This window comes from Brienomyrus brachyistius, unplaced genomic scaffold (genome assembly GCF_023856365.1).
Source record: "Brienomyrus brachyistius isolate T26 unplaced genomic scaffold, BBRACH_0.4 scaffold56, whole genome shotgun sequence".
Taxonomy (NCBI): Eukaryota; Metazoa; Chordata; class Actinopteri; order Osteoglossiformes; family Mormyridae; genus Brienomyrus; species Brienomyrus brachyistius.
In genome coordinates this window covers 1105146-1121775 of record NW_026042331.1, presented here as the reverse complement: position 1 = coordinate 1121775, position 16630 = coordinate 1105146, and the positions used below count along the sequence as shown (strand labels likewise).

At 41.8% G+C, this 16630-nt stretch overlaps 2 protein-coding genes across 2 annotated transcripts in view; one reads left to right on the top strand and one right to left on the bottom strand.

The window, feature by feature from the left end:
* Positions 1-16630, top strand: part of LOC125724452 (uncharacterized) — a 181230-nt gene that overhangs the window by 24438 nt on the left and 140162 nt on the right. The window lies entirely within an intron of this gene.
* Positions 1-16630, bottom strand: part of LOC125724448 (glutamate receptor ionotropic, NMDA 2D-like) — a 96928-nt gene that overhangs the window by 48919 nt on the left and 31379 nt on the right. The window contains exons 2-6 of the mRNA XM_049001135.1: positions 11185-11241; positions 7390-7953; positions 4522-4788; positions 3824-4152; positions 2779-2893 (exon numbers count right to left, since the gene is read on the bottom strand). Of these exons, the coding sequence (XP_048857092.1) occupies positions 2779-2893; positions 3824-4152; positions 4522-4788; positions 7390-7905 (1227 nt within the window). The 5' untranslated portion in view covers positions 7906-7953; positions 11185-11241. The remainder of the gene's footprint in view (positions 1-2778; positions 2894-3823; positions 4153-4521; positions 4789-7389; positions 7954-11184; positions 11242-16630) is intronic.

Genomic DNA, 16630 nt, shown 5'->3' with positions numbered 1-16630 from the left:
TTAGGACCACTATTGTTCCTAATTTACATTACTGATATTGACAGCAATACATACAGTAAACTAGTTAAATTTGCAGACGACACCAAGGTGGGTGGTGTAGCAGTTACTGATCTAGCAACACAGAGGCTACAACGGGATCTTGATTTAAGTAGGGCTGATACCTGGCAGATGAAATTTAACATAGATAAATGCACGGTAATCCATGCAGTGAGCAGAAATATAAAGTACAGATATTCTATGGGTTCCACTGAAATAAAGGTAGCTGTGTACAGTATGTTGATGCTTCCATGTCCCATTCTCACCAGTGTGAGGAAGCAATAAAAAAGGCCAATAGAATGTTGGGTTATATCTCTAGGTGTGTGGAGTTTAAGTCAAGAGAGGTGATGCTAAGATTATATAATTCCTTGGTAAGACCCCACCTAGAATATTTTGTGTAACTAGAATACCTTAAAAAGGACATTACTGCCTTGGAAAGGGTGCAACTTAGGGCTACAAAAATGATTCCTGGTCTTAGAGGAATGTCTTATGAGGAGAGGTCAGCTGAGCTGAATCTGTTTAACCTCGAGCAAAGGAGACTAAGGGGGGACATGATCCAGGTGTATAAGATTCTAACAGGTCTGGATGCTGTTCAGCCAAATGGCTACTTCAATATTAGTTTAAATACTAGAACTCATGGCCATAAGTGGAATTTAGCGGGAGAACATTTTAAAATGAATTTGAGAAAGCACTTCTTTACATAGCGTGTAGTTGGAGTTTGGAATAGTCTTCCTGCTAGTGTAGCGCAAGCTAAAACCCTGGGTTCCTTTAAATCAGAGCTAGATAAGATTTTAACAATTCTGAGCTATCAGCTAAGTGCTCCCCAAATGAGCTTGATGGGCCAAATGGCCTCCTCTGTTTTTACCTCCCTAAGGAATAGCTCTGGGAAGAGTATTAATTAAAATATATATATAGTAAATGTATATTATATATACAGTAAATAAAATATATACAGTAAGGAAACTATTTTGATTGATTTCTGGTAAGGCCTGGTCAAGGAAAATATATACTCAACAATCTCAGGTAATCAATCAATGGACTCAAAACCAGTGTTTTCCTGTTTTGAGTGGCAGAATAAGCAGCACAGCTTAATTAAGCTCAATGAACAGCAAAGACAGTAATCAGAATAAACCCTTGTGCTGAGCCTGCTCTCACTACTGCATCAGCCATCTCCCTTAGCATTAATATATATATATATATATATATATACACATACACACATATATACACACTGTATGTATACTTATTTATATATGTATTACACTTTTGCAATTTTTAGCTATTATGCAAATTGCCCTTGATAGAAAATGTTAATAGTTACCAGAAGTCCTTTCAAAATGGAAGCTAACTGGTGTATGATAAGCAAAAATTACATAATAAGGAAGCAGCTTTAAAAGAAAAACCAAGAGAGAGGTACAACTGTCCTGTGCCTAGCACAAAATAGAAGGCCATTAGCAGATGGGGAATAAATAAAAGGAGCTTCCTTCAGATGTTTGGTCAATTATGTGCCAGATAAAATCATAACAAAAGCTACAGCAGGCTGTCTGGCTGGGCTCGGGAGATGAGCTGGAGAAATGGCAGGAAAGAGCAAAACCACAGGGAGCCTTAACAGCAAAGATGCTAAGGGATCAGAAAGACGTGGCTCTGTCCTGATGGAGGTCAGCTTACAAGCTGCTGTTTTCTTTATCTGTGGAAAGATGCCATGTTGAAATGTTTAAAAAGTAAACAAAATCCTGAAAGAACAAATGATCTTATAGATCTCAACTTCTTAACCTGACAAATGAAGAATATGAGGTCCTATGGTCAATATTTTTCTGCCAAAAAAAAAATGAATTATATACAGCATTAATAGCAAATTTTGCTGTTTATTTTATGTGATAAAAGCCATCCCTAATGTTACTTACATGATTCAAAAAAGTATTATAATAGTGAAATTTGCCAGGGACCCTCACCAAGTCAAATGGCAAAGATGGATTGTCACATATATTCCCATCATAAAAATATTTAAAGACAATTAAAGATTGGTGTTGCAGCAATTAAACCGATAGCCAGATCAGATAAGAGAGTGAATGTGCAACTGTCTAAATAGGGCAGTTGTGGGGATACAGGATCCTAATTGACATGCAGGGTCACCAAAACACAAGATCAGTGTCAGTCTCCATGGTCCAAGGCAGACCACTCCAACACTGAAGAGATGCGGAGATCCTCTGGGATGCACAATGATGGGCAAAATTTCTAATGCATTTAAATAACTGTATGACCCCTCTGAAGCTCTTAGCAGCTTCTATGAGTTTTTATAGCACTAGTGTTCATCTGGCCCCTGGCCTCATTCCCCCACTCTAATGAGCCTGCCCTGGGGAGGCACTCAAGCATCTGCCTTCAGCTCCTGTTGCCTCGGGCAAATGTGCAGGCTACTTTTAATGGCTCTCTTGTCCACAAGGACAGGCTAAATGCCATGCAGTGGTATCCACTGAAAACATCCACAAATTCTTTAGCAAAATCCAGGAAAATACAGTCTACCATTCCCCTAAAATTGCTTTTACAGGGGATGCTGAATGCATACTAAAAACAAGACTTCCCTTCTATAGCATAATCTCAAGATAGGGAACAAAACAGCTTACAAATTCATCTGAAAGAGGCAACAGCTCAGAGCTCCAGGGGCCAAATCCGCTTGCGTTATTGATATTGCTTGCTGTGGCACTATGTGTTGAAAGGTATGTGCAGCTGAATTGTAGTGCTCACCTCCTCCCATCCTTTCCCCAGTGAATAAGAGATGACATCCATAGAGGGGTTGGCCAGATAGCCGTCGCTGTTGAAGGAGTAATCACGTCCACCCAGTGTAATGTTACTGAAGTACCTGAAGGAAGCAGGCAGGCAGGCAGGCTAAGCATAAAGATGGCATCATTCCACAGAGCTGTGTGCTGACCACAACGAGATTTGGTATAAAAATCGATTCGGTACGAAGAAAATGGTGATTCTTCCACCCACACGCAATAGGGTTTCCCCAACACCTACTCGAGGACCTGAAAAATACTACAAATATCTACTATATTTCCAGTGCTTGATAACTCAATTCATTGTGGTCTTTAAAATCAGAGATGGGTAATACAGGCCCAAATATTAGAAATCCATACCGAGATTTTGTTTCAACCAACCAATTGAGCAGAGAGAGCTACAGTCACAGAGTACTCAGCTGGACCTGGATTACCCTCCACAGTTTAAGATTAATTGATTAATCAGACTGTCCGTGGGCTGACAGGAGCAATCGAGACATTTCACCTATACTGTAGGGCAAAGTTGCAATGCTATTCTGGAAACTATTTTGAATATTTGTATGTATGTGGAACTGTGCAATTTGTCCTTGATTTTTTTTTTCCCGTTCTCAGGAAAAGGGGGTTATACCTAGTTACTGGGCATCATGCAGGACATAGCATTAAGTCAGTAGTGACAGCATTAAGTCAGTAGTGACAACATTAAGTCAGTAGCGACAACATTAAGTCGGTAGTGAGAGCATTAAGTCAGTAGTGAGAGCATTAAGTCAGTAGGGACAGCATTAAGTCAGTAGGGACAGCATTAAGTCAGTAGTGACAGCATTAAGAAGTAAGGGCAGCGCTGGGGGGCAGGGAGGGGGGCATCATTAACAAATCTGGTAAAGTTAACAACCAGGAGAAGCAAAACTGCATCAATTATTATTCCCTACTATTCTTCTCATCAGTGTTATTAAATGCAGAATCCCAAATTATATTAAACAGGCATCAGAGAATTCTTGGATGCTGGCACTGCTCACCTGATCCTGCCAGGCAGCCTTTGGGTTTGATTGTTGTCTGTCTGACAGTTGCCAGCAAAGCTAGGTTCTGCTGAGGCCCCATAGTCCTTCCTCATAGCCACAGCTGCATGGGTCAGGACTAACACCCCCTTAGCGATCCTTCGGCGTGGCTCGTCCCTCCAGCCCTGAGGCCTGACAGCAAAGATAGCTTTGGGGAGTCCCTCCACTCCAAGGCCAGACAGGGCAGGCCCCACCGCGAACCACATGTGTGAGGGGCCAGCCTGACCTGAGGCCCAGGCTGCCCTGAACACCAGCTCGGCCTCCTCGTGCGAACAGTACAGCAGGCGCACCTGGGACGTACAGGGAAAATAGAGTAAACTACACTAATAGGGAGGGGTGCGACAAGGAGGGTGGAGAGCAGGAATACAAGGGCATTACAGTGGGAATCCATACAGTATTATCGAAGGGAGAGACACAGAGGGTGGAGAGCAGGGAAATAAGAGCATTACATAGGGAATATATACAGCAGTATGGAAGGGAGAGGCACGGAGGACAGAGATCAGGGATATGAGGGTGGAGCCTCAAAGTCTGGGTCTTATGCTCGCAATCAGCGTCTTTGCTTATTGGTGCCTGAACCAAATTCAGAGTTGTTTGTTTGGAGATTTTTTTACACTTTTAGGGGATGCTGTGCTGAAGAGGACTCCTTCAGAGTGTCTCACCTGCGCCTCATTCTCTTTCAGCTGTCTCCGTGTACGTGCCCCCCCTGGGTCATCCGTAAGGTTCAGCATCACCACACTCCTCTTCTCCCAGCCGATGAAGGAGCCATCCGTGAGGCCCTCTATCATCGCCAGGAAGTCCTGGTAGCCATGGTGACGTGTAGAAACAACCGAGAAGGATGTCCAGTCGTATTCTTCTAGAACTTCAAAAATAACCTCTAATTGGAGCGCAGTCGAGGAGCTGAACTGCAGGTAAATTGAGCCACTCTCCTGCCGGGGGGGGGGGGGGAGGTACAGAAAAATAATACCCAGTGGAATTTGGGTGATAAACAGATTCTATCTTCCATGACTATCAGTGATGCGAGTGGGTGTGCTGATTCACATCACTGTCATCACCAACATCCATGGTACTAAATATGGCATTGCAACATCTACATGACTCTAAAAGTGTAGCTCACACCTCTAATGCCGCTAAAGGATGCCATACAAACAGCACTTAATGTGCAGGCTTGGGCATCATTCGGGTTTTTTCTGATACCGGTGCTAAAATGATTCTTTTTAAATGGTGCCGCTGCTAAATCGGTGCCTGACCCAGTATTTTTAAGGGAAAAAAAAGCACAGACCAAAGCTTGATAATATTAAATAATAATATTAATAAATAATAATAGCTTTTTATTTCTAAGGTAATTTTGAACTTAAAATTGAACAACAGGCCTTTATTAACTTAACACCTTACATATAATTAATACAACACACTTGACAAAACATCCTGGTGTCAGAATCCTTTTCAGTGAAATAGAGCCTTTTAGATTTCAGCCTTTTAACGTGTTTCTTAAGGTAGCTATTAGCTAATGGCAGTCATCTAATGACATCAAAGTGTAATTTCAACTGATGTACAGTGATTAGGCATGTAACGATGAATCACGAATCGGTTAAGAATCAATGTAAATATATGACGATTTAAACTGGCTGATGTGGAAAATTACTCGCTATTATGGGAGTACTTCAGAGTACTTAGAAAAACTAGTATAATATTACATTTTATTTCACGACGTCACTTCGACGTCGATGTCACTGCGTACAATCAGGTGGTACGGTAGCACAATGGTTAGTGCTGCTGCCTCAGAGTTAGAAGGTCCTGCATTCGTCCCGGGTCCTTTCTATGTGGAGTATGCACACTCTCCCTGTTTTCGCGGGGGGCTCCGGTTTCCTCCCATGGTCCAAAAGCGTGCAGGATAGGTTGATTGGTGAGTCTAAGCGAGTATGTGCACCCTGTGGTGTGTAGGCGACTGGCCGAAGTTGGTTCCCATCTGCGCCCATTGTTCCCGTGGCTCGCCCCCCCCCGAACCTCAGTTGGGATTAAGCGGGTTCAGAAAATGGATGGATGGATGCACTGCCCAATCATAAATCAGCGGTGTGCCAGCATTTTATCTTTCTGGAAATCACAAACGAAAACGGCGAGAAAAGCACAGACAAGACAAAAACTGTGTGCAAACATTGCAAAAGACTGATAACATACAGAAATAGCACAATGAACATGTTTCAGCATGTCCACCGGCTCTACAGTGAGCTGAACGAAGATTATTAAAAGGGCAAACCATGCTAAAAAGCTGCACATGCAAGCCTTAGTTTATTTATTTGAATATATATATATAAATAATACATATATATATATATATATATATATATATATATATATATATATATATATATATATATATATACACACACACATACTTATTTTGATTTGGGATTTTTTTTTAAACAGTATTTTTAAATTTCAGTTGTACTGTTAAGAAGAGGACACATTTTGCACAGTCTAGGAAGATAAAGGAATATTTTTTAATAAATTTGCCTGAAGCTCATTCTGCTAAAAAAAAAAACGTATCGTGAATTCAGAATCGTGAATCGTACTAAATCGTCAGTTGAGTGTATCATTACATCCCTAACAGTGATACTTGTTGTCTGAGCACCAGGCAAACATTTCAATCAACAGCTCAGACATTTAAGTGGCACCTGTAATGGCATGGCATGGCGCAGGCAGTAAAAAAGGACAACTATCCACTGGCGGCTTAGTAACAAAAGGGGTTTATTAACAAAAAACAGAACACACAGGGGGGAAAAAACACAAAAAGAACCATGAGGGATCAAAAAGCAAACAGAAAAAAATAATTAAGACTCCTAAAGTAACACATGTAGCAGGATTATAAAACAAGCCACAAACTCACAGCAACATGAACACACAATGACTGACTGGGGAAATGAACAAAAGCAAGCACTTAAATACACAGGTAACGAGGGCTAATAAAGGGCAGGTGTGAATTGTCAAAAACAATCAACAAAGCACAGGACAACAAGCAACAGGGGAAATAAATTACTAATACTTGGCACAAGAAACTAGGGAACATAACACAGGGCTGATTACACTAGGAAAAAACTAGGAACAAGCACAAGCAGAAGATATTTAACTCGTGCACAAACAGGGAAGACCAAAATCAGGAACACAAAGCAATGACAAAGAAAACAATACCAAACCCTAAGGAAAATAAAACCAAAACATGCTAAACTCAAGACTATATGATTATAGCCTCCATATCACACACTCAATCCTCTGAGCCATGCAGCAGTCCAGAGAGCAAGGGAACACACAAGGGTTAGACAGGGAGTGAAAAGGCAAGATGGCCAGCGACACCTGCTGGTCAAACGGGATAGAGACACGAAAGGCAGGGGTGGACATGCGCTGACTCTGACAGTACCGAAATCTGTATTCTGTAGTATGGTCCAGTACATACCAATAGTATAAAAATTGGTACTCAACCCTATTAACACATCCTTCAACAAGGCAGGTATACATCCCAGCAACCAACTTACCTGTGGCTCCCTTCCCAGGCCTGCGCCGCCTCCCACGGCCACGATTGGCAGGGATGTCTGGGCAGAAACAAACTCCAGCACCGGGGCCAGGGGCCCCCTGGGCATGGATGGGGGCCGGTCATCCTCATACACTAAACCCTGCAGGGGCCGTGTGGCCAGCAGGTCACAGAGCTGCAGCAGGAGGCTCTGGGGGCTGCTCTCATTCACCGCCAGCCAGATCATATTGGCAGAGCCATACTGGGTCACCACGCTCTCTGAGATGCTCCCTGCAATGTGTCCGTAGCCAACCCTAGGGGGCAACACCCTTCCCATCCCTGGCTCCATGCCTATCCCATCAACCCCCAGCTCCGGGTGCAAGGATGATCCAGAGTAGATAACTGCTATGTTGATGCTTCCAGGGGAACCAGGATCTCTGTCTCTCTCTCGGGGACGGAGTAGCACAGTGGGCGAGGAGCGGGCCCGCCCAGTCCAGGCCATGATGGCCAATAGGAGAGAGAGAGCAGGTTTCGCAGCCATACAGGTGGGCAGGATGGCAGGGCTGCAGCACTTTCAAGCAAAGAGTACCTAGAATGGGGAAGACGAAAAAAAAAAAACCTGCATGAGAATGATGCAATTAGTCCTTTGGATATAAACTGTTCAAAAAAATTAAAGGAACACTTTTTAATCAGAGTATAGCATCAATTCAGTTAAACTTCTGAGATATTGATCAGGTCAGTTAAGTAGCAGAGGGGGTTGTTAATCAGTTTCAGCTGCTTTGGTGTTAATGAAATTATCAACAGGTCACCTAGAGGGGCAACAATGAGACGACCCCCAAAACAGGAATAGTTTAACAGGTGGAGGCCACTGGCATTTTTCCCCCTCATCTTTTCTGACTGTTCTTTCACTACAAAGGTTGCACAGGTAGTCCAACTCCTCCAGGATGGTGCATCAATGTGCCATTGCTTGAAGGTTTGCTGTGTCTCCCAACACAGTCACAAGGGCATGGATGAAATTCCAGGAGACAGGCAGTTACTCTAGGAGAGCTGGATAGGGCCACAGCAGGTCCTTAACCCATCAGCAGTATCGCCTCCTTTGCGCAAAGAGGAACAGACCAGCGCCATAGCCCTACAAAATCACCTCCAGCAGGCCACTGATGTGAATGTCTCTGACCAAACAATCATAAACAGACTTCATGAGGGTGGCCTGAGGGCCCGATGTCCTCTAGTGGACCCTGTGCTCACTGCCCAGCACCATGAAGCTAAATTGGCATTTATTGTAGAATACCAGAATTGGCAGGTCCGCCACTGGTGCCCTTTGTTTTTCACAGACGAGAGCAGGTTCACCCTGAGCATAAGTGACAGACATGACAGTGTCTGGAGAAGCCATGGAGAATATTATGCTGACTGTAACATTGTTCGGCATGACCGGTTTGGTGGTGGGTCAGTGATAGTCTGGTGAGGCATATCCATGCACAGACCTCTACAGGCTAGACAACGGCACCTTGACTGCCACTAGGTATCGGGATGAAATCCTTGGACCTGTTGTCAGAGCCTATTCTAGTGCAGTGGGCCCTGGGTTCCTCCTGGTGCATGACAATGCCCAGCCTCATGGGCGCAAGTATGCAAGCAGTTCCTGGGAGATAAAGGAATTGATACCATTGACGGGCCCCCATGATCACCTGGCCTAAATCAAATAGAACACCTCTGGGACATTATGTTTTGGTGCATCCAACGCTGCCAAGTTGCACCTCAGACTGTCCAGGAGATCAGTAGGAGCATGCTCCAACATTGTCGGGAATGCATACAACCACGTGGGGACCATACAAACTACTGAGTACAATTTTGAGTTGCTGCAATGAAATTTCAGCAAAATTGATTAGCCTGGTGCATCATTCTTTCACTTTGATTTGCGGAGTGTCTTTGAGTTCAGCCCTCTGTAGGTTGATAATTTTCCTTTCCATCAAACGATGTGGCATCATTTAGTTCCTAACACATTACCCAGTCCATATCAGTATAGGTATCCAGCATGATTTTTTTACCCCATTGAAATATGATATGTTTTCAAAGTGTTCATTAAATTTTTTTGGGCAGTGTATATAGAGGGAGAGTCAAGTAGAGGGAGGGAAGTAGAGAAGGAAACAGGGATGATTCAGTCATGCATGAGCGGAAGAGTAATGAGGAGATGGGTGGGTCAGTTTCAGACTGGAACATGAACAGCACCAGCAACAATAAGGAGGCTTAAATGAGGAATGATAAATGATGGGAACAGAGATCAGCACTGCGGGAAACGCACACACAAACACGTGTGTGTGCAGCCATACATAGGGGCAGGCAGGTGGGTGGACACTCGGATGTCCCTGCCCCTCTCTCACTCCGTCTTAGGTTGCCTGTACCTCATGGCTTCATGTGCCTTTCATTACCAGCTTTGGGCAGGCAGCTGGCTGGCAGAACATGAACGCCCTGGCCAGCATCCTGCAGGCCTTTGACCCAGAGGAACAACTGGGGCACGTGACAGCATGGGACTGCGACTGGGGAACAGCAGGAAGTCAGGGCACTAAAAAGCAGGCAAGCAGACAAGGACTAGCAGTAAGTGGAGAGCTAAGGGACTGTAAACAGCAAAGGAGTGTGAGACAGCAAAATGGAGAAAGGGAGAGAAAAGAGGGATATGCATAAGGCAGGAGTGATGTGTGTGTGTCTAATATGTGCTAAAGCCGCGGATTATATAATAGTGTTTCCTGAAAGACCCATGTAGACATGTATAGGGTTAGGGTGTTAAGTTATTCAGTGTTACATTATTGTAGTTGAGTAGGTTTTATTTGTTATGCATTAAGTGTTTTGTATTTGAATTTAGATATTTAAGGTGTGTGTGTATGTGTGTGTGTGTGTGTGTGTGTGTGTGTGAAGGTACAATTGAGGTGCTTCCAGGTAAGCATTGTGAGAGCTATAACAGCAACTCAAAAAGTATTCAGTCAGGAGGGGACCACATGGGGCTTAAAGGTGCCCCTACCCCCACTGAGAAGCAGAAGATGACAGCTTGGTAGCTGGCTGACAGAGAGAGGACTCTGTGCACTGCTGCTGGATAAGATTGCAGACAGTTACCTGCAGGAGCACAGGACTGAGATGCTCAATAGAATGGTTATTCACATGCTTCACACATATACCAGACAATGTAATGTCTCTTCTGGAGCTGCATTACACAGTTCTTATTTTTCTTTAGAGTGCTTGGATGTCTAGCTGCCTAAAGAGCAGCTGCCCTAGTGCATTACACTTCCTATACTGAACACTGCTGAATAAATGCTGTGTTCAGTTATTAAGATTTTACCTAAAGTCAAAAGGCATTACTTCATCATAGCATTGTAAACAGTCCATTACAGGCACAGAGCTCTTATGTTGGAAGCTGACTGTGCGGTTTAGCATTTTAGAGCTTAAAGTTAAACCAGCAGTACCATTAAGCAGTGATATTCAACAAAAATGTCAATGTCATTTCAGAGCTGCACACCGAGTTCCCCAACAACGCTCATACGTGTAACCAAATTGGAAAGATACCCCCACATGTTTGGCATCTTACTTCTGGGTCAGGGAAATCTGACAAAATATGTCAAAATATACGTAATTCATGCATACAACAGCATGACAGAATAAATTTTAATTTGTTTCTGCTCTCATACACAAAGAGACGAGTCTTCAATGTTTCACAGAACTTAGCTTTAAGTGCAGTCTATTAGTAAGAGAAATTATAATTAATTAGCACTTATTTTAATGAGCTGGCCCACAGCAAATCACACAGTACTGCACAGAATATGGCATAAAGTATTACCTTCTCCGCCTGTCTTCCATATGTCAGCCGCGGTTTATTCCTCCTTTTATATAAAGCCTATAAAATAAAGGTAGCCAGGTTAAAATAGACAGGATCTATCCATATGAATAAGCCTCAAACAAACAGTCCATGCTCCTCATTTCTAGCCCTGAACTTTATCCATACTACCATTTAAATTTTCTCCTCCCCCCTGCTCTTTCTGCACGAAGGTGGGTCACCACCCTTTTTATTTTTCAACATACCAACAGAGAAAGCTGGCCCATCATCAAGGCCAGGGACTCACCACCACTAAGAAACCAATGGGAAAATAGCTTCTGGCCTGTAATAAGATTGTTCTTTTACTGTCCATTAGCTAGTGATGTTCACAGGAGACACAGCATCAGTAAATAAAGCATTAGCACTTTCTTATCGTCACCTGATTTGGAATGTATGTGGATAATTAACGCATTAATGCATGCGATCAATTTTAAAATAATATTGCGTTATTATTTTTAATTATGTTAATGCACTTGCAAAACCTGCCCGTAGAGCCCCGTTTGGGGTCAGGACATTTATTGAGTTTATTATACCACATTGATCCATCTGCTCCCATCATGTTTTTTAGCCTTTTGAAGTTACTTACCATAGTCACCTCCTTATATTTCTCACCGGAATCCCCAATTGGGACAACACATGTCCAGGGACACCAGTGTAGATTTGCAAGGCTATATAAAATCAGAAAGCAAGGCGCAACAGACAAACACAGTGACGGTGTCTAACCGCTTTCAGGTGCTTCCAGCTTTAGAGCTGGAAGAGACTGGGGAGGCAGGTGGGCCCTTGGGCACCAAGGAACTACCTACCGCCAGGAGGAGGGGGGTTGTGGTAGTAGGGCATTCAATTATTAGAGGTATAGATAGTTATGTTTGCACCCATTTTAGAGGGTCCTGTACGGTGTCTTGCCTGCCTGATGCCCAGGTCGGGGACCTTCTGAATCATGTAGACAGGCTTTTGGCCCCAGGAGGGCTGGATCCAGTGGTCGTGGTGCATGTTGGCACCAAATGACATAGGCAAGGGGTGGAGAGCTGTTCTGCAGGATAAATTGATAGAAGTCGTGGATACGCTTAGAAGCAGAACATCCACAGTGGTATTCTCTGGAATACTTCTCATGCCACGTGCAAGCCAGGCTAAGTTAGCTGAGATAAGGAGATTAAATGCATAGCTAAAATGGTGGTGTAGGGAAGAGAGGTTCAGGTTTATGGGGCATTGGAAGATCTTCTGGAACAAGTTGGACCTGTTCAAGCCAGATGGGTTGCATCTGAACCAGAGGAGAACCAGTGTGTTGGGAAGACATATGTGTAGAGTAGTTGAGGAATGTTTAAACTAGGGACTGGGAGGGCAGGGAGGTTAGTTAAGAATATTGGTGGGGAGAGACAGAAAGCCCCAATTAATATAAAAATGGGCACTGTAAAAGGCCTACCATTTGCGGTCTGTATCTAAATGCTAGGAGTATTAGAAACAAAATTCATGATTTAGAGGCTTTCATTTCATCAGACACATGACTTTATAAGAATAACTGAAACATGGATGAGCGATAATGATGGAGAAGAATATAATATGGAAGGTTATTCGTTGTTCTGTAGAGACCGGATAGGCAAGAAGGGAGGTGGTGTTGCAGTGTACGTAAAGGAAAACTTGCAGGCAAGGGAGCTCACTGGTAAAAATAAAAGTAAAGAAGCTGTATGGATAAAAGTAGATGCTAAAATCTCAAATAGCCTAATTGTTGGGGTTTGTTATAGAGCACCTAATGTAGCTGCAGAGGAAGGCAGAATGTTATATGATGATATCAGGATTATGAGTAATAAAAATTATGTGGTTATGGGTGATTTTAATTCCCTCTACCAAGGGATTTAGCCCTTCTTGATCTTGTTTTCTCTAATAACCAGGATATTTTTGGAAAATTAGAGCTTTTAGAACCACTGGACGATAGTCATCATAACATGGTTAAATTTGACGTAAATTTTTGTGTCCGAAAAGCAAACTCCAAAACATAAGTATACAATGTTAGGAAGGCTAACAGTAATGGTATGAGACTGAAATTAGAAACTGCAAACTGGATGGAGTTACATAGTAAAACTGTTGAAGAGGGATGGGGATTTTTTTAAAAGCTCATTGTTGCAAGTGCAGGAGGACTTCATACCCATTTCCAGCAAAACTAAATCTAGGAAACTATGACCAAGGTGGTTTATTAAGTAAATTAAGAATAAAGTCAGGAGGAAAAGGGCTCTGTTCCACAAATGGAAAATAAATAATGATTTCAAAATAAAGCAGGAGTATTTAAGTCTACAAGTCCTGTTAAAAAATAACATTAGATACTCCAAAAGGAATATAGAAAGAAAGATTGCATTGGAGGCTAAGGATGACAATAAAGGTTTCTTCCAATATTTTGGAAGCTCTAAAAGCTGAAATTACTCATTTGCAGGATAATAAGGGCCTTAAAATTGAAAATTTTATTGATATAGTAAATGAGTTTAATGATTATTTTACACAGGTGTTCACAGTAGAGAACACGGATAACTTACCACCATTTAGTACAAATACAGCGTCGTCTATGACCAATATATGTATAACTGAGACTAATGTGGTACTAAGCCTAGCTAAGCTTAAAATAAATAAATCACAGGGGCCTGAAGGCATCTTACCTATAGTTTTAAAAGATATGAGGGATATTAGTAGCCAACCTTTAACTTTACTATTCCAGAAATCGTTACTTGCACGTGTGGTACCTTCTGATTGGAAGCATGCTAATATAATGCCCATATTCAAAAAAGGGGATAGAAGTAATCCAGCAAACTACAGGCCAATCAGTTTAGCTTGTATAACTGGAAAAGTAATGGAAGCTATAATCCAAGTGAAAATGGTAGATTACTTGGATTCAAATAACATTCTGAGGGATAGCCAACATGGATTTAGGAGAGGTAGATCCTGTTTAACTAATTTACTTGAGTTCTTTGAGGAAGCTACAAGAGAAATTGATCACAAAAAGGCCTACGACATGATCTACTTAGATTTCCAGAAGGCCTTTGATGTTGTCCCCGACAAACGGCTCTTGCTTAAGCTCAAGGCTACAGGGATTTTAGGAACTGTAGCAGTTTGGATCGAAAACTGGTTAACAGACAGGAAGCAGCGAGTTATTATTAGAGGCACAATGTCACAGTGGGCCTGCGTTCATAGTGGGGTACTGCAGGGTTCAATTTTAGGACCTCTATTGTTCCTAATTTACATTAATGAAATTGACAGCAATGCATACAGTAAACTGGTTAAATTTGCAGACAACAACAAGGTGGGTGGTGTAGCAGATACTGATCTAGCAGCAGAGAGGCTACAACGGGATCTGGATTTATATCATTAGCGACTGGGCTGATACCTGGCAGATGAAATTTAACATAGATACAATGCAAGGTAATCCATTGCATGTAAATGCAAGGTAATCCATGCAGGGAACAGAAATATAAAGTACAGGTACTTTATGGGTTCCATGGAAATAAAAGTAGCTCATTACTAGAAAGACCTCGGTGTGTATGTTGATGCTTCCATGTCCCACTTTCGCCAGTGTGGGGAAGCAATATAAAAGGCCAATAAGATGTTGGGTTATATCTCTAGGTGTGTGGAGTTTAGGCCAATGGAGGTGATGCTATGATTATACAATTCCTTGGTAAGATCCCACCTAGAATATTGTGTGCAGGTTTGGTCACCATACCTTAAGAAGGACATTGCTGCCTTGGAAAGGGTGCAATGTAGGGCAATGAGAATGATTCCTGGTCTTAGAGGAATGCCTTATGAGGAGAGGTTAGCTGAGCTGAATATGTTTAGCCTCGAGCAAAGAGACTAAGGGGGGACATGATCCAGGTGTACAAGATTTCAATATTAGTTTAAATACTAGCACTCGTGGCCATAAGTGAAAATTAGCAGGAGAACATTTTATAATGAATTTCAGGAAGCACTTCTTTACACAGCGTGTAGTTGGAGTATGGAATAGTCTTCCTGCTAGTGTAGCGCAAGCTAAAACCCTGGGTTCCTTTAAATCAGAGCTAGATAAGATTTTAATAACTCTGAGCTTAGTTAAGTTCTCCCCAAACGAGTTTGATGGGCCAAATGGTCTCCTCTCGTTTGTAAATTTCTTATGTTCTTATGTAAATACTTTCATGACAAAATGAATTCCTTTGCTTTTTATCATTCATTACATGACACATTACAAATCTACAGTATCTTTTCCATCCATCCATTTTCCAAACCACTTATCTTACTGGGTTGCGGGGGGTCCGGAACTTCCGCAACCAATTAGGATAAGCGGTTTGGAAAATGGATGGATGGATACAGTATCTTTTAAATTTTGAATTTCACTATCATGGGGAATAGCGAGCCTGGAAAATTCAGAATTGAATCTTCAAATATCATCCATAAAGAATGATACTCAGTGACACTCAGTATACTCAGTGGCAAAAAAAAAAAAAGTTAAGCACCAAGAAAGTGTTGCAAATTAAATGAATCTGCATGTGGTAAAAGGTCATTTGACTGTATCACAATGATACCAGATGAAATGCACAACAGAGTTAGCAGTATGGGCACTACTAGCGAACACTCAACCAACACAAAAAGCACAGACGCTTAATTTCAAATGCACTGGCATATCCGATCATATTTGTGTGATAGGCATTGATTGGTGTAAATTGCAGTGGACTGTGTGCTTGATCATGTCATTAAATTAACCTATACTTGATATGAGATTGCAATTGAGCTGGCATGGTAAACATTGGGTTGCAGTGCAAAAAATACTGAGAACCACTGGGTTATGGTATGCTGAGGGGCACTGAAGACAATATGGCTACTGTACATGAAAAGCAAATAGTAAATTTAAAACCATTGCTCTGTCATTTTGACAATTTGTCAAATTTTTTTAGAATCCATTTTTTTTAGACTTTGACCTGTGTAATATGTGGATGTATAAAAATCCAGTTATTTTAAATTTGAAAAACGGTTTGAATGATTCACTGAAAACAACCGGTTCAGGGGAACAATTCGCTTATTAATTGGACATCACTGTTCTTCACTTCGGTAGGTGTATTTGCATGCAAGTAGAATTTCTTCCTATAGGACCATATCGTGTTGTAGTTGGCATCGTGCTTCTCTCCAAATGAAAATCGTACAAATACAAATGCGATTTGAAACTGATATAATTCTTGTAGCAGGACTGAAAGAAACATTATTTACTCCTGTATAGTCTGTCACTTTTTAAATCAATTTAAATTACACTTAAATTTATGTCTTAACTTCATGTGTAAATTACATACAGTATGTAAATTCTCTCCCCATGTGTTTTATCCATGAATGCAAATTTGTAGAATATAATGCTGGCTGACTGCATTTTAAAATTAACTGAAATTATGATTCAACTTCTTGATGTATAAGT